At 38.4% G+C, this 24,591-nt stretch overlaps 1 protein-coding gene across 10 annotated transcripts in view; it reads left to right on the top strand.

The window, feature by feature from the left end:
* The window catches only part of CD44 (CD44 molecule (IN blood group)), a 60,218-nt gene that overhangs the window by 29,327 nt on the left and 6,300 nt on the right, over positions 1–24,591 (top strand). The window contains exons 7-21 of one of the 10 annotated variants that reach the window (XM_090140785.1): positions 1,405–1,530; positions 2,464–2,586; positions 3,647–3,772; positions 4,721–4,840; positions 5,901–6,026; positions 7,431–7,535; positions 9,948–10,127; positions 11,331–11,489; positions 12,200–12,391; positions 13,264–13,449; positions 13,904–14,068; positions 15,878–16,144; positions 19,630–19,896; positions 20,769–20,954; positions 24,288–24,410. In XM_090140785.1, the coding sequence (XP_089996911.1) occupies positions 1,405–1,530; positions 2,464–2,586; positions 3,647–3,772; positions 4,721–4,840; positions 5,901–6,026; positions 7,431–7,535; positions 9,948–10,127; positions 11,331–11,489; positions 12,200–12,391; positions 13,264–13,449; positions 13,904–14,068; positions 15,878–16,144; positions 19,630–19,896; positions 20,769–20,954; positions 24,288–24,410 (2,451 nt within the window). Of the gene's footprint in view, positions 1–1,404; positions 1,531–2,463; positions 2,587–3,646; positions 3,773–4,720; positions 4,841–5,900; positions 6,027–7,430; positions 7,536–9,947; positions 10,128–11,330; positions 11,490–12,199; positions 12,392–13,260; positions 13,450–13,903; positions 14,069–15,877; positions 16,145–17,013; positions 17,203–17,656; positions 17,822–19,629; positions 19,897–20,768; positions 20,955–24,287; positions 24,411–24,591 lie in introns of all 10 variants that reach the window. The other 9 variants (XM_090140777.1, XM_090140778.1, XM_090140779.1 and 6 more) reach the window with 9 other exon arrangements.

Below are 24,591 nucleotides of genomic sequence, written 5' to 3' on the forward strand. Positions count from 1 at the left end.
ACATTTCTGAAAGCCAGTGTTATTTTTTTCTTCACTAATATTGCATTCAGATTTATCTTACACTCTTACGTGTTCAAGCTACTTCTGTCAAACTATGAATTTGTTGCAATGAACAGATACGGAAAACAAAAAAATAGATTCATAGCATTTACGCTGCTATATCACTATTTGTGAATTTTTGTGTAGTATTTCTTAATTCTTCATGGATTAAGAGAAGCTTTCTCCTGAATGTATTTACATGCTTTTAAAGAATTTTTGCTCAACATCACAACAAAATTCTACCATACTACAGTGATCTGTTTCTGCAGTTAGAGAGTGATGGTATCAGGTAAGCACAATACTAATACTCCAGAAAATCCATCAGATTTGACTTCATTATGTCTAAATTATGTGTTCATTATGTCTAAATCTAGTCTTCTTCATGACAGGTATACAGAAAACAACATTAAGGGAGTTATTCAACTTTAGGTTGTTGGAAATGCTATGAGCATGTAGAATATTTGTAATCTGTTTCTGTGTATGTATGTGCATACAACAATAAACCTTCTCATTAATTAAATTCTAGGGCATTTGTGATAACTTTGCACAGGTTTCTTACTGAGAAGTTATTGCTTGAAGCATTAGTGGAATTTTTCACATAATCATGTGTAGTTCTGTATACATAAAATTGAAACATGACTGCAAATGAAGCTAAAGAATGTATTAGCTCTCTTCTAACCAAAATATCCATACTGATTCAGAGTATATCTGTTGAAAATTAGTAACAATTGTAATTTTAAGTGCTGAGGATTTTAATGCATTATTGATCTACTTGTTTTTATTTTGGAGATTGAGCACTATAATCCTTTATTTCTGATATGAGTCAGAGTAGTATTAAATACAAGGAGTCAAAAGTAAGCACAAAAAGAGAAAACAATTATTCAGCCAGGCACAGCTTACCAGAAAGGCACAATTTGTTAAGGTTTGGTGCCATCATTGCTACTCTTTGTAAAATTGCAGTTTTAAGTCCATACGCTTTGTAGTTAACAGTTAAGAAAACATAAATAACGATAAGCTGGATTTCTTGAGGGATTTCATTCTTGGTGTATGCATTTTTATTAGCTTTGCATGCTTTCTGTCAAAAAGGAGTGTATTTCACACACACTGCATATTTGAGCTGGTAATATAATCTTGTACTTCAGCAGAATGATTCAAAATTGTTTACTTACACTAAAATGATTGGATATTTTTGCTATTGGAGGAATGTAATGATACCCCAGGTTCATACATTCCCTTTGTGCTCACATCTCTCTCAGTGGCATGAGCATGCTCAGGGTGCTGATGCTGGTGGATTTGGCTTTGCTGGAGAAAGTAAGCCTCTCAAGAAGTAACAAGTTCTTGGTTCAATGAACCATGTCCTAACAGCTCCAGAGCCTCATCGTGACAACCTGGAGAAAACCACCACCCAGTCATGGTGGAATCCATTTTCAGACCAGTGGTGGTGGTCATACCCCAGAGAGAAGACCCAAGAACCCACGCAGCCAACAAGGGGTAAAGAATCTCGTGCTAAGATGGTACTTTTTCAGGGGCTAAATGACCAGTGAGCCAAGACAGCAAGCTTCAGAAACATTAACATTAGGGTATTTACAGTGGGCAGTATGTGTTGCTGCTTTTCTCTGTAATGTTTCTGAAGAGGAAAAATAAAAGAATCATAAAATCATTAAGGCTGGAAAAGACCTTCAAAGATCATCCAGTCCAGCCTTCAACCCATTATCACCATGCCCAGTGAACCATGTCCCAAAGTGCCACATCTACATGTTTCTTGAACACCTCCAAGGAATGTGACTCCATTACTTCCCTGGACAGCCTGTTCCATTGCATCACTGCTCTCTTGGAAAAGACTTTTTTTTATTCCTAACATCCAAACTGAATCTCCACTGGTTCAAATTGAGGCCATTACCTTTGTTCTATGAAAGTACAACGTTCTTTCTCTCTAGTAGTATGCATTGTAGCAAAAGAGCATTTGTCCACATTATTCATGAATTACAGATCTGATAGGGTTGAATATTTCAGATATTCTCTAATGGATGTATTAGAGTCTTTAATTTTCCATCTTGAAGTCACTTTAGAAGGAGATTATTTTAATGAGAAAGAATTGTAGAAAAAATGAAAAGTGTGTTGTCATGGCAGTGCACTATACTCACTCTGATGGAATAAGACAGGTGCCCATTTGTGCTGTGACCTATACTGGACACAGAAACACAGTTAACAACAACATTGGGATAGCTTCAGTAGGGCCATGGTAAGATAATGAATGTCTTGTGGGAAGAAGGACCAGTAGGAGATACGGACCGAGGCAAGCATGGTGCGGTTCGGGCTCCTCTGTGACTGTGGGGTGCATGCTGGGGAGATAGCAAAGATTAAGTGCTGTCAGCAAGAGACCTTGTGGGCTCAGGCTTCATGGCACATTTAACATCACCACAGCAGATGTGACTTCAAGCGGCAATGGTTCAGATGACGAAGACTCTTCAGAGGAGATGACATACTCAACGGTGTTTCCAGGATGGGAAATAAGTGTAGCCAAGAATGAGTATGCTCCAAGTACTAGTAAGGAACTTCCTCTCTCTTTGGGTACATTGCTGTGGTTGCGGTTTTAAGTTTGCTTGCTCATCATTCCATTTTCTATGCAGTCTTCCCTTCCTTCACCATAGGAGCATTTGTTAAAGGAGTAGCTGCTGTTCTAGTCAGTTCCTGCTTCAGGTAACTCTCCCATACCAAAGAAAAAGTTTATTTTGACCTTGCGAGGTCCTCATCCCTAGAAGGGCCTTCTTCCAGTGCTGCTAAAATCTCTCTCTCATTTCCGTATGCACTGGCCCTGAGTGACACTGTGATATATTTGTCTTGTATGGCACAGCGAAGGAAAAAGGAGCAAAGTCCTGTAATTTCTCTAAGTGGATATCTGTTTCCACCCTTAAACGTCTGTCACAATCAATGGTTTGGTACTATTTGAAATGCCATATTCTGAGAAAATGCTGTGTGGTGGTAATGTAATAGAGGTGAAGTTGTGTTTCCCAGATCTGTTGATGCCAAACTCAAAGGTGTTTCTGTTGTGGAGCTGACTGTCAGCAGCTCACCAGTGGGAGCAAATGCGTTTTTGTGCAGAATTTCCATAGTTCTGAGCCCAGATCTGGCTTCAGAGAACTATCAGTAGAAGAGAATGCAAAAATAATGGGTGTGCTTTTTTCTGGGTACTCTTTCCAGGCTGTTGCGATACTTTTTTCTCTCTGTGTCATTTTTCTTCCAAGTCCTGGTGGATGTTCTCAATTGTGGAGGTTACTGGAGGCAATCTGCTTTTTCTCCTACTGGCACAGTCTGTAAGGAACTCATTAACACGCTAAATGGCAAGGAAAGACTCAGAGGGTTTTGTGATGCCTCCTCCCAAGCAACCATGTTCTTTCTGGGGATTGCCAGCAGTCTGTCTTTCAGCTCTCTATGAGTTTCAGGAATGTACTGATTCCCCAAGTTCATACATTCCCTTTGTGCTCACATCTCTCTCAGTGGCATGAGCATGCTCAGGGTGCTGATGCTGGTGGATTTGGCTTTGCTGGAGAAAGTAAGCCTCTCAAGAAGTAACAAGTTCTTGGTTCAATGAACCATGTCCTGACAGCTCCAGAGCCTCATCGTGACAACCTGGAGAAAACCACCACCCAGTCATGGTGGAATCCATTTTCAGACCAGTGGTGGTGGTCATACCCCAGAGAGAAGACCCAAGAACCCACACAGTCAACCAGGGGTAAAGAATGTCATGCTAACACAGTGCTTTAACTCATGAGACAAGGCAGTTAGCTTCTGAAGCATTAAGTGGAGGGTGTTTACAGTGGGCAGTGTGTGTTACTTCTTTTTTGGTACAATGTATTTAAAAAGCAAAGAAAATTGTATTTGGCTCTTTCTTGGAGACTATGTATTTGATAGTGACAGACCACATCATGTAGCCTGTGGTTAACAAACATTCGGAGTATGAAGTCTGATTTTGAAAAGAAAGAACTATTGAATCTCTAACATCAGTTAATTACATCCCACCAGTGGCCCTGATCGAGAAAATATTCTGATAGAGAAATTAGATTATATTACTGTGATGACTACAAGTGGAAAATGAATGAATTATCATTCCAGAAACTCTTTGTTGTATTACTTACATAGGGTTTATAACAATGAGGAATATTTGGAAAAAAGGTATCAATAAGTACACTAAGTCATAACTCCGTCTTATACATAAAATACAAGACAGCATAAAATACAAGAGTATACAGTTTTGCTTGTATGGACAACCAGAATTTCTGAAGGAATGAAAGCTGTGAGAGTAAAAAAAAGGTCAAATTATAAATTTCATTTTGAAAATTCATTCATATAAAACCAGATTTCTCTTCATTAAATTTTGCTGAAATTACATTGTTTGTACTTAGCTCTGCAAAAATGGATCAGATATCAGTGTTTTGACTCCATGTATAGCACAGAAACATAGCTAACAATATTGGGGTAGCTTCAGTAGGGCCATGGTAAGATAATGAATGTCTTGTGGGAAGAAGGACCAGTAGGAGATACGGACCGAGGCAAGCATGGTGCGGTTCGGGCTCCTCTGTGACTGTGGGGTGCATGCTGGGGAGATAGCAAAGATTAAGTGCTGTCAGCAAGAGACCTTGTGGGCTCAGGCTTCATGGCACATTTAACATCACCACAGCAGATGTGACTTCAAGCGGCAATGGTTCAGATGACGAAGACTCTTCAGAGGAGATGACATACTCAACGGTGTTTCCAGGATGGGAAATAAGTGTAGCCAAGAATGAGTATGCTCCAAGTACTAGTAAGGAACTTCCTCTCTCTTTGGGTACATTGCTGTGGTTGCGGTTTTAAGTTTGCTTGCTCATCATTCCATTTTCTATGCAGTCTTCCCTTCCTTCACCATAGGAGCATTTGTTAAAGGAGTAGCTGCTGTTCTAGTCAGTTCCTGCTTCAGGTAACTCTCCCATACCAAAGAAAAAGTTTATTTTGACCTTGCGAGGTCCTCATCCCTAGAAGGGCCTTCTTCCAGTGCTGCTAAAATCTCTCTCTCATTTCCGTATGCACTGGCCCTGAGTGACACTGTGATATATTTGTCTTGTATGGCACAGCGAAGGAAAAAGGAGCAAAGTCCTGTAATTTCTCTAAGTGGATATCTGTTTCCACCCTTAAACGTCTGTCACAATCAATGGTTTGGTACTATTTGAAATGCCATATTCTGAGAAAATGCTGTGTGGTGGTAATGTAATAGAGGTGAAGTTGTGTTTCCCAGATCTGTTGATGCCAAACTCAAAGGTGTTTCTGTTGTGGAGCTGACTGTCAGCAGCTCACCAGTGGGAGCAAATGCGTTTTTGTGCAGAATTTCCATAGTTCTGAGCCCAGATCTGGCTTCAGAGAACTATCAGTAGAAGAGAATGCAAAAATAATGGGTGTGCTTTTTTCTGGGTACTCTTTCCAGGCTGTTGCGATACTTTTTTCTCTCTGTGTCATTTTTCTTCCAAGTCCTGGTGGATGTTCTCAATTGTGGAGGTTACTGGAGGCAATCTGCTTTTTCTCCTACTGGCACAGTCTGTAAGGAACTCATTAACACGCTAAATGGCAAGGAAAGACTCAGAGGGTTTTGTGATGCCTCCTCCCAAGCAACCATGTTCTTTCTGGGGATTGCCAGCAGTCTGTCTTTCAGCTCTCTATGAGTTTCAGGAATGTACTGATTCCCCAAGTTCATACATTCCCTTTGTGCTCACATCTCTCTCAGTGGCATGAGCATGCTCAGGGTGCTGATGCTGGTGGATTTGGCTTTGCTGGAGAAAGTAAGCCTCTCAAGAAGTAACAAGTTCTTGGTTCAATGAACCATGTCCTGACAGCTCCAGAGCCTCATCGTGACAACCTGGAGAAAACCACCACCCAGTCATGGTGGAATCCATTTTCAGACCAGTGGTGGTGGTCATACCCCAGAGAGAAGACCCAAGAACCCACACAGTCAACCAGGGGTAAAGCAAGTCATGCTAACATAGTGCTTTGTTTAAAGCATTACTTAGGAATTTCCTTTCCCTTTGGATGTGTTGGTTTTTCATTTTTCCTTTTTTTATCATATGTTTCTCCCCTGTTGCTACATATATGTTTTGGGAACAGTGTGCATTCTTCTTATCAATTCTTCTTTCCAAAATTACATTCTTGCCACTGGAAAAAGGATGTTAGAGTATTTATAGCTTCATGTCACTTTCATCCCTGTTTAACCCAGTAGTTCCACACCTGCACTTCCTGGAAGAAATGTTTATAATTTTTTCCAAGTTTTTCTTAGAAAAACAGTATTATCTATCTTGTATTATTTATAACATTCACCATATCTTTGCTGAAATGTAACCGTGACCTTCATCACTATTTGTTGATATATTTTCTTAGTAGATTTCTTGGCTCTGTTATACAGAGTCTAGTTATGATACGGAAGACCAAAAACAATCTCCATTCCCATTTCATTAGAAATTGTCACTCTATCACTTTAATTTGCGCAAAGATAGTAACATATCTCTACTTCAAAATTTAATTTAATATAATTTAAGCACCTCTTGTTGTGTATTTTTCCTGTACACTTGTGTACTTTGTAGTGTCAATAAATCTGTACTTTTAAGCATTTTACTATTTTTTTTTTCATCTGAATGTTCTCAAATTTTGTCTTTTTCTCAGCTGTAGTCTCTGTTTTTTCAGAAAGATACAAAATAACTCAACTTGTTTAGGGTTTCTTTTTCTTTTGTCTAAGCTTTAGATGTTTCTGGTTTTCATTCATTTAGCTTTTGCTCTCTGCATTTTACTCTCTGACTTATTCCATGAGGCATATAATATGCCAGCTCTATGGTCTAGTGATGTTTGCGCACTCTCTGGGTGAAAATGTATGCAGTTTCTGATCATAGGCTCTTGTGGCAGTTTTATCATTTCAACTGTATTATAACTTTATTGACTAATTCTAGCTTCTCAGGTGGCTATTGTGGTGCTCTCAGATTCAGATTCATTCATGAATCTGAATACTTGTTGAATAATTAGCAAGAATGTTTTACATTTCCTCAGACACCTACAGTATTCTTTAGGCCCAGGATTATTCTTTAAACTCAAATTTGAATGTCTGTAACTGCTGTAACAGTGTTGCACTACTTCTGCTATACATTATTCTTCTATCTCTTGTTTCCACCATTATTCCTGCAAGTCTTTGCATCTGTCTGATGCAAAGAAAAGAAATACTAGCTTGGTGTAAAGAAACTTGATAAGAAGAATAGTTGTGACTATCATCTAGTTATGCATGCATATCCATTATCCCTTATCTTTATGGCACACACAAACAGTGGAGTAATAATGATAGAAGTAGAGCATGATCAGTATTGAATCCTCCATTGTCCTGACAGCTGTGGACTCACAATATGAAACGCTTCTGGATGTCTCCACACAAGATTATTGGAAACCCTCCTACACAGATGAAGAGGAGAGATATCCTAGCTCGGCTGGCAGGGGTAAAGCAATTAAACATTTCAGATAATATTCAGATTTGTGACATAATACAGTGAAGTATAGCAATCTCACAGTGCTGCCAATTATAATTCCCATATCATTAGCTTTGGTTATAACTTCATATTATTTGTGTTATAGACCTCAGAGGTGACATCTGTGACATCCATCTGTCACTCCAAATTAATCTTTTGCACCTAATATTCATTACTTATCTCTTCCCCACATATCTCTGGGGTTTTAAAGTTTGTACTGCCAGTGGTGTAATAAAACTGAGCAGATTGCAACATGTAATTGTAGGCCCAGCTTGGTAAAGAAAAATCCCCTTTTTCACTGTGAAATGTCTATTGTAAAATCTGAAGACAAAGACAGAAAATAGCACCGGTGATTCAAAAACATGAAAGTTAGATTAACCATAACTTCTCAGTTAAATCAGGCCTTGAAAAACAAGTTTTTGTCAGTTACAAATGTGACAAAGCTAAATAGTAACCACCTACTCTTTCCTTTGCTTAATACACATAAAAGCATAGGAATACTTACAGAAACATCCAGGGCAATATTTGAAAAGTATGTGGGTGGAAAACCTACAGATATAAAGCTCAGATTGATTTAAGTAGATTCTTTAGTGTGGGATAATAAGATAGTGATAGTAGCATAAATTTGGCCATGTTAAGTTAAAAATTATCCAGCTGGTACTACACTCTGGTCTTGAAGACACAAAAGGCTCAGCCTAGGATCTGTTACTCCTGAGGGTCCATTTTAGACAGAACAGTAAACATTACATTCCCAACTGTGGTACAAAAGATAAGATGCTATCTCCAAAGCAGAGTGAACGTTTTCCTTCTGTTAGTCTCATTAGCCAACCAAGCTATTGAAAATTCTCAATTATTACATTCTTCAAGCTCAAAAACCTCTGTAGGCAAAGGCTTATGGAGTGCATTCTCCAGCTGTTTTTGCTGTGTACATAAATAGTTTCCAGTTTGTTGCTGTTGGTTTGTTTGTTTTTAAAGTATAGCTTAATATGAACTTTGTTTTTGGCAACAATGCCATTTTATCTTGTTAAAAAGAAGATCAAAACTGAATAGCTGAAGATGTACCTTTCTACAGTTGTACTTGTGGAAAACTTTATTACACCTCTGTAAAGGCAACCATTTTCTTCCTTCTGTGGTAGTTCTTTGGATCTGCCTTCTTTAGCTACGGACATTTCTTTATGGTCCTGGGGTTTCTAGGAACAATACAGTTGGCATTGGGCAGGAGGTTTAATCACATGGAAAGAATTTGTATGAAAATTTTATTTTAATTCTGAAATATTGTTAAATAATGTGTTCATACTTTCCTTAGTTTTAATGTCCTACTAGCTGCAAATTCAGGACCATATTTTACAGGATTATCTCTCAATATTTTTCTAATTATGAAAATAATTAATTACATTTGTTGGAATGCTCTCTTTTTGAACATTTCATCATTTGAAGATGCGTATCTCTCCATTTCTGTTCTTTTTGGAAAATGTAGGTTTCTCTAGCTGGTGACTTAATGCATGTGTAACAGCTCCAGTTCATTCTCTGTATCCTCTAGTTGGAACCTTTATTTTCACTTTCATACATCATTCATAGAAGTATTTGCTACCTCATACTTTTTCTTTTCTTTCTTTCATTCTTTTTTTTTTTTTTTTTTTTTTTTTTTTTTTTTAATTTGGGTTCTAATGCTCATCTTGGTGTTACAGGTATTCTTTTCTGATGTACATTTTCTAAGCCTTTTAATGTTTATTACAAAATCTCTTGAGGTGGTGGTACTTCAAATTACTTCTGATTGCATCTTCTGCTGTGTAAACAGTAAATCAAACACTGACTAGTTAATTTATTTTAGCTTTAATTATTACCAAGTTCAAGACTAGTATGCTTTTCAACCTCAAATATATGAACTTATTCATTTCATTCATCCAACTAAATATTCTTCCATTCCCAGAAGCAGTGGCAACTTCCTTAGAGCCTTCCTTGCAATTGTGTAGTTTATACATTTACTCAGAAGAGCGACTTCATCATCTCTTTCACTTTTATAAACCCCAAATCCACAGACTCAACAATTAAGTTAGTGTTAATTAATACAAAGTAGAGATGCAAGCCGTTATTGCTATGTCTTCTACTGCTTTTCCTATAGCTTTATTCTGCCACTGGTCATTAGGATACTCTGTAGGAAACTTAAATCTTTCACTGATCTGGTGATGGACAAAACAGACTTTGGTTTCCAAAGGAGCTTTATTTCTTTCCGTCTTTCATTTCACACCCACTGCAACAAATAAAAGATAAAACACAAAATCCAAAATCCAACCTTACTGCAGATAAGGATACTGAAGATAAGGATAGTATGACTGGTGTCGGGTATTTTGATCATTATTGATTCAATCATCATCTTATCAGCACTTGTTACAAGTGAAACTGAAAAACGTCAAGGACCAACCCAACATCCACTATTACACAGTGTTCACTATGGATGGATCAATCAAGGACAAAATCCTGCAAACACCACTGGGGCTACTGAACAACAAGAATTTACTCCTCCAGGTGAAAATGATATTGAAAAGGAAACTTCTTATACAGGTAACATTGCAACTTAAATTCTAATATATTATCAGAGTTTACTTAAGGTTTAGTTTTAGAAAGATTTTATGAACAATTTTGCACTCTGAGGTCATAAGAAATGTTCTGTGGATAAACCCAAGCGATACAGATCTATTGATTGCTTTTTAAAATTTTTTAATCTATTCTTCAGACTTAGTCTTGGAACTTTGCTTTCTCTCTCATTTGGATCATGTGTCAAGACCTATAGTGAGTTAACACTGGAATTGGCTCTTACATTTAGTGCTTTATGTCATGCAGTCACAAGGCTTTACCAGGCTGTCTGCAAGGGTTACATCTGTAGGAATGTTTAAAAAGAAAAAACAGTGACATATGTTGCATTTTTTCATTTGTGAATAATATTTGTGAATTGTGTTCACACTCCTGTTGCAAGTCATTATTGGAGCTGATTTTTGCACTATTTTTTTTTAATATGGCAATTTTAACTTACTAAATAGTATCCAAAATAGCTACTCATTTCACTTTTGAAATATGACAAGATGATACTGAAGTGAACGAAAAAAGCATAGTGTACAATAAAAGAGAGGTTTCTCAAAGAAAATGAAACATAAATGATGAAATTCTACAGTACAGCTAGTATCTGAAAATTGATGAATATTAGTTGTTGATGTCCCTGTGAGTGTATCATTTGCTAGTTGATGACTGATGTGCTATACTAAGCACTGCTATCTTTTCTTGCTAATTATCAAATACTGAAGAGGAGATATATGTCATTACTTGGGATGCTCTATCATGAAATTGAGGGGAAAAAAATTGAATATAATCAATACATCAAATTCTGTGATTAAAGTCTTACAGGTCAGATTCTTCCAGTTACTTTGCATTTCTTACTTATACATTAGTGGATATTAGTTCGATATTCAACCAAAATGAAGTCATGAAGTGCATAAGTCAGGGAAATACTTTTGAAAGTCAAGGAGATGTATTGATTCTGAGAAGCATATGCTCAGTTTGAGGAAGGATTCACTCCTATTGGTGACAGTAGGCAGCCTTTCTAAACATAAACCATAATGAGAAGAAAATCTGCTTTACTTCTCTTTGCCATTAAATGTAGTAGACATGTGAGCAAGGCCTGTCATAGAGACAAGAACCGAAGAGGAGAATAATATGAGAAATGGATCTTTATGTACTGAGTTCATAATTGCTTCACCATCATCATAACAGCTATGGTCTCCAATCATGGGGCCAAACAGAATGACTCAGCGCAAGACCCATTGGTGTATCCAGGTTGGGGCAAGGAAGATTATTCCACACAACCCACTGTAATGGATAGAGTTATTCCTTCCAGAGAGAGTAATCATGAAAAAGAGTCTTCTTATACAGGTACTAGTCATAATATCAATTTTGTATAATTCATCACTTCTGTCCTTCAAATAGCTTGTCTTGGAAAGCTATTGCATGACTTAGAGAAGGTAGCTTACTGATGTCCTTAAGTCTGTGACAAAGATTATAAATTGACTCATTTTCTCTGTGATCTGCCTGGATGGTGTTGAGATATAAGATTTCAAATATATCTTTCTATAAAACTTACAAGGAACAAGAAAACTATGTTAGGAAAACTGCTCTTACTACTGCCATAAACAGATCTTCAAATTACAAATATATTCCATAATTTGTAACTATTCATATGGTCTTGAGCAACAAAGGAGCATGAGTGGTTGTAGAAAGGCTTCTTTACTGCCAAGGATGATAACTGCAAGGTAAAATGCTCTGTAGAATAATTTGGAAATGGCACTAAAGTAGGGGATCTGTGGTCAGACAGAGAACTAGTCCAGAGAAATCCTCCACAATGCTTTCTCCATGTCCTCTCCATGTGCCCACTGTTTTGGGAATCTTTTGGATTAAGATATGAAGTGCATGAAATTAATATTTCATAATGTAGCAACGAGGATGTAAAGGGGGACAAAACATGTTCTTCCTCTTTTCTGATGTGAAAAGAGTAGCCATGTTTTAAGGGAAGAGCGACTTGAATGTGATGGGGATGAGAGGGGCACATATTACATTCACAGCTGATTCAACCATCGTCGTAACAGCTCTTGCCACACCTGATGATGGTGCTCCTCATGAAGACCCAATTCAGCCAACTCTGCCTTCAGAAAAAGAAGCAGCACAGAGCACTGAAGGCATCACACATTCCACTGATGCCCCTGGGGGTCCAGTTCTTATGGGGCTGGATCCCACCAGTACAGATGAAGCTGGTGAGGAATCTCTGCTCACAAGTACCAGTAAGAATAATGGATCATGCTCATTTCTCACACAGCATGTGAAATGAGACATTATTTCTTCTGAAATTGACTCCTCCTACTCTCTTTCTCATCTTTGGGTCTACATTCTTCTTGTGGACTTGCAGTGCAAAATTTTGTGGCGGGATCTGATCTGTGTTAGAATGACCTTCTGGACTTGGCGTAAGGGTCTCCTTGCTGGTGCATTTGGTGGTTTCTGTTCTTTGCTGAAGCATGTTTCTGGGTGGCCTCCTGTCTTTTCTGCCAGTCACGCATGTTGGTGACCCTGAATTTCCGGCCTCATCCTCCTCCCCTGCACATGAGTGAGGTCAGGCTTGGTGTGCTCTGGTGACACGGTCGGTGTGGTGGAGGTGCTCTGTTGCGGTTAGCTGGGTGACTTGCTCTTGTGACTCAGCAGTGACACCATCTCCAGAGAGTGTTGTCCTGGTGGTGAGGGCAGGGCAGTCACACAGGAACCATGCCCTACACATTCTGTCTTTAAATCCTTGCACCTCCTTGCCCATGCAGGACACACAAAAATCTGGCTGTGGTGCGGCCGCTCATTCCTGAGTTACAGGATCAGGTTTCCTGCTGTGGTCTCTTCTTCTGAAGGTCTTCCCTCTCCACCTGTCACTGGCATATGTAGATACAGCCAACATCTTCCTACAATGTGGCAATCACATGCTACCTTGGGGTCTCAAAAGCCACTGACAGTGTGAAAGGAGAAGGGGAGGCCTTCACGCCTTCTCTCCTACCGTGCTTTCTGCCAGGCAGCAGAACATGCGTTCTGGTGTGCTGTGATATAGGAAGGCGGGAAGCAATGTGGGTGAAGGTTTGGTTGGCCTCTAAAGCTGACTGTGCCATCGTCCCAGCAGTCACAGTGTCCACGGATGTTTTCCACCCAGAAGAAGCAACCAGCAGGGCCCTGGCACCCAGCACTCAGCCTGGAAGTGAAAGTGGACAAGCAAATGCCACAGATGGTTCTCATGTCAGTTTGATACCTGGAGTTTTTCCAGACATTGATGATCATCTTAACCCATTACCGACTCATCTTTCTACTAGTAAGAACTACTATTTAATTGAATTTTCTGTACGGTAGAAAAAATACAGGTAGTCTTCAGTAGCAAATAAGTGTTACTGGGTTATAGAAAGTGTTCTTTTCTGCCAAGAATGTTAACTGCAAGGTAAAATGCTCTGTAGAATAATTTGGAAATGACACTAGCATTGAAGATCTGTGATCAGAAAGAGAACCGGTTCAGAAATTCTCCTGATTGCTTTCACTATGTCCCCTCCATGTGTCCACTGTCTTGGGTATCTTTTGGATTAAGATATGAAGTGCATGAAATTAATATTTCATAATGTAGCAACGAGGATATAAAGGGGGACAAAACATGTTCTTCCTCTTTTCTGATGTGAAAAGAGTAGCAATGTTTTAAGGGAAGAGAGACTTGAATGTGATGGGGATGAGAGGGGCACATATTACATTCACAGCTGATTCAACCATCGTCGTAACAGCTCTTGCCACACCTGATGATGGTGCTCCTCATGAAGACCCAATTCAGCCAACTCTGCCTTCAGAAAAAGAAGCAGCACAGAGCACTGAAGGCATCACACATTCCACTGATGCCCCTGGGGGTCCAGTTCTTATGGGGCTGGATCCCACCAGTACAGATGAAGCTGGTGAGGAATCTCTGCTCACAAGTACCAGTAAGAATAATGGATCATGCTCATTTCTCACACAGCATGTGAAATGAGACATTATTTCTTCTGAAATTGACTCCTTCTACTCTCTTTCTTATCTTTGGGTCTACATTCTTCTTTTAGACTTGCGGTATCATAAACTGTTTAATAATCCTGTTGCATGTTAACATCTAAATAAGAAATGCTATTTATCAAGAACATTCTTCCCTGGGCATCTTTTTTTCTTATGTCCTCCAATTTTTCTCAAGTTGATTTTAGTGGAATGTCATATTGAGAAAATATTATTGCTTTTAGAGTAAATGAATCATATGCTTAAAAGCAGATTTTTATACCTATTCACTCCTGCTCTTGCTATTGTCACAGATGACATTAGTACTGTGAATTTAAAAAAACAAACAAACAATACACTGTTGTTCATGAAGAGCTATGAGTTTTTGCTCCTAAGTTTTTAAGTTATCCTATTGAAAAGTTCCGAATATTATCCTATTGAATTATCCCCTATCACAACATTGGGGCTTTACTCTAATTTTTTGTTTGTTTGTTTAATAATGGACTCATGACATTGTAGTGCTTTGGAAATTTTTCCTCCCTTGTATTTTCTTAAAAGAGTAACAAACCTGCAAAAAACCTCTATGGGAAAAAGTAATATTTATGCTTTCCCTTTTCTTCTTCACCTTCAGTTTTCTTCAGGATTACTTTAACTCTTGGAATTTTTCAAAGAGCTATAAAAAACAAAGTTTGCATTGACAAAAGACAGTATGTTTCTCCACTTCCTCTTCTTGTTTGCTGTGTATGAAAGGGATCACATGAAGCTTTATCGTTTATTTTCATCAGCATGTTAAGCTTTATGTGGTCTGACAGATCAATTACAAATAGGAAAAACCCTAATAGGATTTGAAAATTTACTCAGATACTTTCAGACAGGTCATTGAAATCTTACTGTTATGTAATGATAGGAATCATAAAATTCATTTAATTCTAAAAATATCATGATTTATCTCCCTCTTAAATAGTGATTACTAGATATTTTCAAAGATAACACTGTAAGCTACAGTTTTTGGAAATGAATGTTTTGGTTTCTCATTTTACTTCATAATGTTGAATTTCAGTGGTAAATTTTTCATCAGTATTAATGTTTATTACTGAGTTTGTATTTTGTGGCATTTGGATACTCTTCAAGTGCATCCAATTAGGCTGTGCTGTTTCTTAGCATGCTTTTGTGACATCATTATTCCTTTGCATCGACAATAGTCTCTTCAGAAAAAGAGCACTGTCTTAATGATGTGGGAAGGATATTCATTAAATAGTTTAATTCCATAATTCTCCATGTGAATTCATTATGAGTTCTTCAATAGGGATATGAGCACACATTTTTTTATGATTATCTCATAGAAAAGTAGAGATGCATAAATAAATGAAAAGAAAAAAAAAAAGGACTTTTTTTTAACATGATTAGATTATCAGTCTTAAATAGTTAGGTCTAAATAGCTGCTGCTTAGATTTTGATAGATTTGCATGCTTGAAAAAATCACTAACATTTTGGAAATGAGTATGTAACTATTAGAGTGTTCAATAAAACAATAGTAAAAAAAAAAAAAAAAAAGCAAAAAAAAAGAACGATACAGATCTTTTTCTTTGTCCTGCTTTTTCTTTTTTTTCCTAACTCTATTCTCTACAGAGGCTAATAAAGGAAAAGGTAGACCTTGATAAATGAAATAAAGAGAGAAAAGTTGATAAGGTAGGGATATGTAAACATCTTTGAAGTTAACTTAGCCATCATCACAACAGTCACAGACTCCAATGATGTTCTGAAACCAGAAGATGTAACCGAGGAAGTGTGGACACCTCGAGTCATTGACACAGCACTTGCCACACCTGATCATGGTGCTCCTCATGAAGACCCAACTCGGCCAACTCTGCCTTCAGAAAACGAAGCAGCACAGAGCACTAAAGGCATCACACATTCCACTGATGCCCCTGGGGGTCCAGTTCTTATGGGGCTGGATCCCACCAGTACAGATGAAGCTGGTGAGGAATCTCTGCTCACAAGTACCAGTAAGAATAATGGATCATGCTCATTTCTCACACAGCATGTGAAATGAGACATTATTTCTTCTGAAATTGACTCCTCCTACTCTCTTTCTCATCTTTGGGTCTACATTCTTCTTGTGGACTTGCAGTGCAAAATTTTGTGGCGGGATCTGATCTGTGTTAGAATGACCTTCTGGACTTGGCGTAAGGGTCTCCTTGCTGGTGCATTTGGTGGTTTCTGTTCTTTGCTGAAGCATGTTTCTGGGTGGCCTCCTGTCTTTTCTGCCAGTCACGCATGTTGGTGACCCTGAATTTCCGGCCTCATCCTCCTCCCCTGCACATGAGTGAGGTCAGGCTTGGTGTGCTCTGGTGACACGGTCGGTGTGGTGGAGGTGCTCTGTTGGGGTTAGCTGGGTGACTTGCTCTTGTGACTCAGCAGTGACACCATCTCCAGAGAGTGTTGTCCTGGTGGTGAGGGCAGGGCAGTCACACAGGAACCATGCCCTACACATTCTGTCTTTAAATCCTTGCACCTCCTTGCCCATGCAGGACACACAAAAATCTGGCTGTGGTGCGGCCGCTCATTCCTGAGTTACAGGATCAGGTTTCCTGCTGTGGTCTCTTCTTCTGAAGGTCTTCCCTCTCCACCTGTCACTGGCATATGTAGATACAGCCAACATCTTCCTACAATGTGGCAATCACATGCTACCTTGGGGTCTCAAAAGCCACTGACAGTGTGAAAGGAGAAGGGGAGGCCTTCACGCCTTCTCTCCTACCGTGCTTTCTGCCAGGCAGCAGAACATGCGTTCTGGTGTGCTGTGATATAGGAAGGCGGGAAGCAATGTGGGTGAAGGTTTGGTTGGCCTCTAAAGCTGACTGTGCCATCGTCCCAGCAGTCACAGTGTCCACGGATGTTTTCCACCCAGAAGAAGCAACCAGCAGGGCCCTGGCACCCAGCACTCAGCCTGGAAGTGAAAGTGGACAAGCAAATGCCACAGATGGTTCTCATGTCAGTTTGATACCTGGAGTTTTTCCAGACATTGATGATCATCTTAACCCATTACCGACTCATCTTTCTACTAGTAAGAACTACTATTTAATTGAATTTTCTGTACGGTAGAAAAAATACAGGTAGTCTTCAGTAGCAAATAAGTGTTACTGGGTTATAGAAAGTGTTCTTTTCTGCCAAGAATGTTAACTGCAAGGTAAAATGCTCTGTAGAATAATTTGGAAATGACACTAGCATTGAAGATCTGTGATCAGAAAGAGAACCGGTTCAGAAATTCTCCTGATTGCTTTCACTATGTCCCCTCCATGTGTCCACTGTCTTGGGTATCTTTTGGATTAAGATATGAAGTGCATGAAATTAATATTTCATAATGTAGCAACGAGGATATAAAGGGGGACAAAACATGTTCTTCCTCTTTTCTGATGTGAAAAGAGTAGCAATGTTTTAAGGGAAGAGAGACTTGAATGTGATGGGGATGAGAGGGGCACATATTACATTCACAGCTGATTCAACCATCGTCGTAACAGCTCTTGCCACACCTGATGATGGTGCTCCTCATGAAGACCCAATTCAGCCAACTCTGCCTTCAGAAAAAGAAGCAGCACAGAGCACTGAAGGCATCACACATTCCACTGATGCCCCTGGGGGTCCAGTTCTTATGGGGCTGGATCCCACCAGTACAGATGAAGCTGGTGAGGAATCTCTGCTCACAAGTACCAGTAAGAATAATGGATCATGCTCATTTCTCACACAGCATGTGAAATGAGACATTATTTCTTCTGAAATTGACTCCTTCTACTCTCTTTCTTATCTTTGGGTCTACATTCTTCTTTTAGACTTGCGGTATCATAAACTGTTTAATAATCCTGTTGCATGTTAACATCTAAATAAGAAATGCTATTTATCAAGAACATTCTTCCCTGGGCATCTTTTTTTCTTATGTCCTCCAATTTTTCTCAAGTTGATTTTAGTGGAATGTCATATTGAGAAAATATTATTGCTTTTAGAGTAAATGAATCATATGCTTAAAAGCAGATTTTTATACCTATTCACTCCTGCTCTTGCTATTGTCACAGATGACATTAGTACTGTGAATTTAAAAAAACAAACAAACAATACACTGTTGTTCATGAAGAGCTATGAGTTTTTGCTCCTAAGTTTTTAAGTTATCCTATTGAAAAGTTCCGAATATTATCCTATTGAATTATCCCCTATCACAACATTGGGGCTTTACTCTAATTTTTTGTTTGTTTGTTTAATAATGGACTCATGACATTGTAGTGCTTTGGAAATTTTTCCTCCCTTGTATTTTCTTAAAAGAGTAACAAACCTGCAAAAAACCTCTATGGGAAAAAGTAATATTTATGCTTTCCCTTTTCTTCTTCACCTTCAGTTTTCTTCAGGATTACTTTAACTCTTGGAATTTTTCAAAGAGCTATAAAAAACAAAGTTTGCATTGACAAAAGACAGTATGTTTCTCCACTTCCTCTTCTTGTTTGCTGTGTATGAAAGGGATCACATGAAGCTTTATCGTTTATTTTCATCAGCATGTTAAGCTTTATGTGGTCTGACAGATCAATTACAAATAGGAAAAACCCTAATAGGATTTGAAAATTTACTCAGATACTTTCAGACAGGTCATTGAAATCTTACTGTTATGTAATGATAGGAATCATAAAATTCATTTAATTCTAAAAATATCATGATTTATCTCCCTCTTAAATAGTGATTACTAGATATTTTCAAAGATAACACTGTAAGCTACAGTTTTTGGAAATGAATGTTTTGGTTTCTCATTTTACTTCATAATGTTGAATTTCAGTGGTAAATTTTTCATCAGTATTAATGTTTATTACTGAGTTTGTATTTTGTGGCATTTGGATACTCTTCAAGTGCATCCAATTAGGCTGTGCTGTTTCTTAGCATGCTTTTGTGACATCATTATTCCTTTGCATCGACAATAGTCTCTTCAGAAAAAGAGCACTGTCTTAATGATGTGGGAAGGATATTCATTAAATAGTTTAATTCCATAATTCTCCATGTGAATTCATTATGAGTTCTTCAATAGGGATATGAGCACACATTTTTTTATGATTATCTCATAGAAAAGTAGAGATGCATAAATAAATGAAAAGAAAAAAAAAAAGGACTTTTTTTTAACATGATTAGATTATCAGTCTTAAATAGTTAGGTCTAAATAGCTGCTGCTTAGATTTTGATAGATTTGCATGCTTGAAAAAATCACTAACATTTTGGAAATGAGTATGTAACTATTAGAGTGTTCAATAAAACAATAGTAAAAAAAAAAAAAAAAAGCAAAAAAAAAGAACGATACAGATCTTTTTCTTTGTCCTGCTTTTTCTTTTTTTTCCTAACTCTATTCTCTACAGAGGCTAATAAAGGAAAAGGTAGACCTTGATAAATGAAATAAAGAGAGAAAAGTTGATAAGGTAGGGATATGTAAACATCTTTGAAGTTAACTTAGCCATCATCACAACAGTCACAGACTCCAATGATGTTCTGAAACCAGAAGATGTAACCGAGGAAGTGTGGACACCTCGAGTCATTGACACAGCACTTGCCACACCTGATCATGGTGCTCCTCATGAAGACCCAACTCGGCCAACTCTGCCTTCAGAAAACGAAGCAGCACAGAGCACTAAAGGCATCACACATTCCACTGATGCCCCTGGGGGTCCAGTTCTTATGGGGCTGGATCCCACCAGTACAGATGAAGCTGGTGAGGAATCTCTGCTCACAAGTACCAGTAAGAATAATGGATCATGCTCATTTCTCACACAGCATGTGAAATGAGACATTATTTCTTCTGAAATTGACTCCTCCTACTCTCTTTCTCATCTTTGGGTCTACATTCTTCTTGTGGACTTGCAGTGCAAAATTTTGTGGCGGGATCTGATCTGTGTTAGAATGACCTTCTGGACTTGGCGTAAGGGTCTCCTTGCTGGTGCATTTGGTGGTTTCTGTTCTTTGCTGAAGCATGTTTCTGGGTGGCCTCCTGTCTTTTCTGCCAGTCACGCATGTTGGTGACCCTGAATTTCCGGCCTCATCCTCCTCCCCTGCACATGAGTGAGGTCAGGCTTGGTGTGCTCTGGTGACACGGTCGGTGTGGTGGAGGTGCTCTGTTGGGGTTAGCTGGGTGACTTGCTCTTGTGACTCAGCAGTGACACCATCTCCAGAGAGTGTTGTCCTGGTGGTGAGGGCAGGGCAGTCACACAGGAACCATGCCCTACACATTCTGTCTTTAAATCCTTGCACCTCCTTGCCCATGCAGGACACACAAAAATCTGGCTGTGGTGCGGCCGCTCATTCCTGAGTTACAGGATCAGGTTTCCTGCTGTGGTCTCTTCTTCTGAAGGTCTTCCCTCTCCACCTGTCACTGGCATATGTAGATACAGCCAACATCTTCCTACAATGTGGCAATCACATGCTACCTTGGGGTCTCAAAAGCCACTGACAGTGTGAAAGGAGAAGGGGAGGCCTTCACGCCTTCTCTCCTACCGTGCTTTCTGCCAGGCAGCAGAACATGCGTTCTGGTGTGCTGTGATATAGGAAGGCGGGAAGCAATGTGGGTGAAGGTTTGGTTGGCCTCTAAAGCTGACTGTGCCATCGTCCCAGCAGTCACAGTGTCCACGGATGTTTTCCACCCAGAAGAAGCAACCAGCAGGGCCCTGGCACCCAGCACTCAGCCTGGAAGTGAAAGTGGACAAGCAAATGCCACAGATGGTTCTCATGTCAGTTTGATACCTGGAGTTTTTCCAGACATTGATGATCATCTATACCAATTACCAACCCCTCCTTCTCCTAGTAAGAACTATACGTTGCCAGTGTTCTCATTTATCTGTCCGTCAGTTCTTGTTTTTATCAATGATGGTTTTCTGAAAGTATTTGCAGTATCCTTAATTTTTAGTTATTACTTGTAGTGTAATTTGCTTGGATTTTTTTCATTGTTATTTTTTATATACATTTTTCAATATGTTTTTAGTCCTCATCCAAGATGCAACTGAGGGGAATATTTTCCTTTGTGAGTCAGAGTACTTGTCCCAAAAAGCTGATAGTAGTGTTTTGCAGATATTTTTCTCTTATAGTATATATCTGTATTTGTATTTTGTAACACTTCTCAAAAAATGAAGAAGTATAAACTTTCTCCTTATGCCCATGAATACACACTAGCATTTTGACTTCCTTTTAAATGGGCACAGATGACTGCTGTGTAACCCAACTATCTGTCACTTTTTCAGCCATCCTCAATCCCTCTGCACTGGTTGAACATATATCAAAAATTTCTTGTGCTAACTTTTTTTTCCGCATAGTAGGTATATCTGCAGTTGGTATCACGCCAGTGACCGAGTTGTAACCGACATTTTGTTTGTGAAGTTTATTTAAAAGGGGTTATTCATCTGGTAATGTTAGTGTAGTTAATACTTTACTTATTACACTACAGATACCTTTTTCTTTTTTGTCATTTGCTATTAGAACACGGAATGAAAGAACTTTTCCTTATTCCCAAATGCATTTTCCATACAGATCATTGTTCTAACAGCAATATATTTTTTTTTTTTCCAGGAACGATTTCTTTCTCATACTGATCTAAATAGTGCTTTCATGCACTTTCCTGGAAGTTAGTGGAATTGTGCCAGGATAGATTTTGGCCAATGCTATGTGGTTATTCTTTACAGTTAAGCATGATAATGTACTTGTATATATTTAACATTATACAGCAGATATTTTAAAGACAATTCTATTGTTCTTAATGACTGGGAGTTAGAATTTGTTTCCAGTGAATGTAGTCATTTTGAAAAATCTTAGCTAGAAATGGATTTTAGAATGTAGGCTAGATGTCCCTAAGTTTGCATAATTTCTCTTTCCACTTTTACCCTGGCATAGCTCCACTCAATTCTGTGGAGTCTACTTAAATTATCATTAATTAATGTTAATTCATGCAAGTAGAATTCCTCCTTTTTCTTCTTCAGAATTTCATATCGACTCAACAATATCACTCTTATCAAAACTGCAAAAATTACAGTATTTAGACATAGATACAGCGATATAAATGCAAAATATGTATTTGCATTTATTTGGAAAGATAATCCTATTTTATAATCTGTTTCCTACTACAACAAATTCATTTCTTGGCACTGACTGCCCTTTAACTTAAGTAAGCCAAGCAGCCTCAATGTAGCGTGCAGAAAAATGTTTGCTACTTTTCTGCTTTGAGCATAGAAAACCTGTACGGATTGCTCTGAAGGCCTTTTTCAAAGTGAATACCCTTCCCCCCCCCCCTTATCTACTCTTTGTGCTTTTTATAATTACAGTCTAAGGGAATTACTAGTATTGCTGTTTTTTTTTTTAAGGCTCATTTCTTGAAGGACTGTTTCAATTGTATAGCTGTAATGTAATGAAAAAGTTTCAGTAATATATTGGCTGGCTCTAGCTATAGGCTTCTTCCAAACAAATGAATGGTGTCATGTACCGTACTGCTTTTTTTTTTTTTTCAATTTCTTTTCCTCCACAGCGGTTTTAAAGCTGTGGTCTGACATTGCCCTAATGACTGATCTTTTGTCCAAATGTCACAGTGTAAAAACAGAACAGTCCACTGAATGAATCAAAAAATAACTGTCAAAAAGAAAAAAACCCAGAATGTCATCAAAACAAAATGTCAGGGCAACTGAGAGCCCTCCCTGCCCACTGCAGGCATCTTCCCCAGAGCCAAGACACCAGGGATCATGGCCAAATTCTGCTTCTCCTCAGCGCTCAGGAGAGGGGAATGGTGAATGTAGCAGTTCTTCTAGCACGGCAGTCTTTAATAAATGTATTAGTAAGGGGCTTTGTGGTAGAAAAGCTCTACCATTTCTCAAAGGTGACATAAAGCACCTTAAAAAATATCCACTGAAGTACTGGTTAGGCAAGTCAGTACAATCCTCTTGGTCTGCTTTCTTGGAGGCTAGATCAAGTCCTCTAGTTGCTGAGTTAGTGCTCTGTCCGTTGGGATGAGCTATCGCAGAACAACTCATCAGTCAATAAGTTACTTGTTAATAATAATGAAAACATCTGGAACATTCATGAACTACTTGTTGGCTACGCTCAACAGTGGGGAAAAATGTGCTGCTTAGTTTGTATTTGCCAGCTGCTGTTAGGAAATGAGATCAGAAAGGCTGGACAGAGGGGAATTGCAGTATGTGCTAGAGAAAAAGAACTTTGCAGCTGATTACGATGTCTAATTTGCTTTATCAGGGTCTGGAAGAGTTCAGAGAGGTGCAGATCTGTAATATTGTTTTCGTACTGATAACAAAGTTGTAGTCCCACGTGAAACACTGTATACAAATAATTTTAGACATGGAATACCTGTATGGCAACAATGTGGCCCAGAAATATTACTGTCATCACCTAAGATTTCAAGCCATATAACCATCACAGGAAATACGTGAGACTAGAACAACTCATTTGGATTTAAGATCTAATTCTGTCTTAGAACCAAGTTACAGAACTTATTTTGAAGTGCCAAGGGACCCATCTCTGTGTTTACAGAGAGAATTTTTGCTAATAAGAAAAACATTTTGAATTTTTAAGGTCCCACATGATACATAGCTAGCAAATGTAAACCATCTAGAGAACTGTACTTCTATTTTATGAAAGCAGGAAAGTTTTAGAAATTCAATTTTATCTTTCATAGGAATAAAATTACAAGTTTTAAAATTTCTTCTTATTGACCACTTCCCGTCTTCTCTCTCTAGTCATTTCTCATTCTCTTTTCCCTGTAGAACAGGCAGGACCTTTGACATAAGCAGTAGAAACCTCTTCAAGAAGTTGCCAATATGCAGAAGTCCTTACACTCTTTCCAGATAATTTCTAGGCAATTATCATTGCATATTGGTTCATGAAAGTGTAGCACAATCAAAAATGGAATATATAAAAGGTGAAAGGGTGCAGCCATAAGCTTTGTTATCAGAATATGAGAGCTAGCAACAGTTTGGATGAGTACAACATTTACAGCCTATGTAGTTTCTTCGTGTGAACTTTCTAGACATATATATATATATATATATATATGTATTTTAATAATAAAAATCATAGCTTTTGTACCTCCCTATGAAATACTCAGTAAGAATATTTGGACTAACAGATGGCTTTGTTCTTTAGGGTCTACATCCAATATAGATAGCGATCAGGGACCATACACAGGAGACAGTGAACCTACTCCTTTCCCTGGAGAGTCCACAACAACAACTGTAAGATCACAACCAAGGCCAGCCCAGGTACCAGGTAGGTTTCCAAAGTCATATATTTTAATAATATGCGAACAGAATGATGTGAATATGAATTGAACAAAAATGTAGGTCAAGTACGGTTATTTTGGTTTTGTTCTGAATCAGGTAACGCACAGAATCAGGGGGCATCAGGGTTGGGATGAGAATCAGCATTTTCACTAGTAGTCTGAGAAATG

The sequence above is a fragment of the Phasianus colchicus genome, chromosome 5 (assembly GCF_987193195.1).
Source record: "Phasianus colchicus chromosome 5, bPhaCol1.hap1.1, whole genome shotgun sequence".
Lineage (NCBI taxonomy): Eukaryota > Metazoa > Chordata > Aves > Galliformes > Phasianidae > Phasianus > Phasianus colchicus.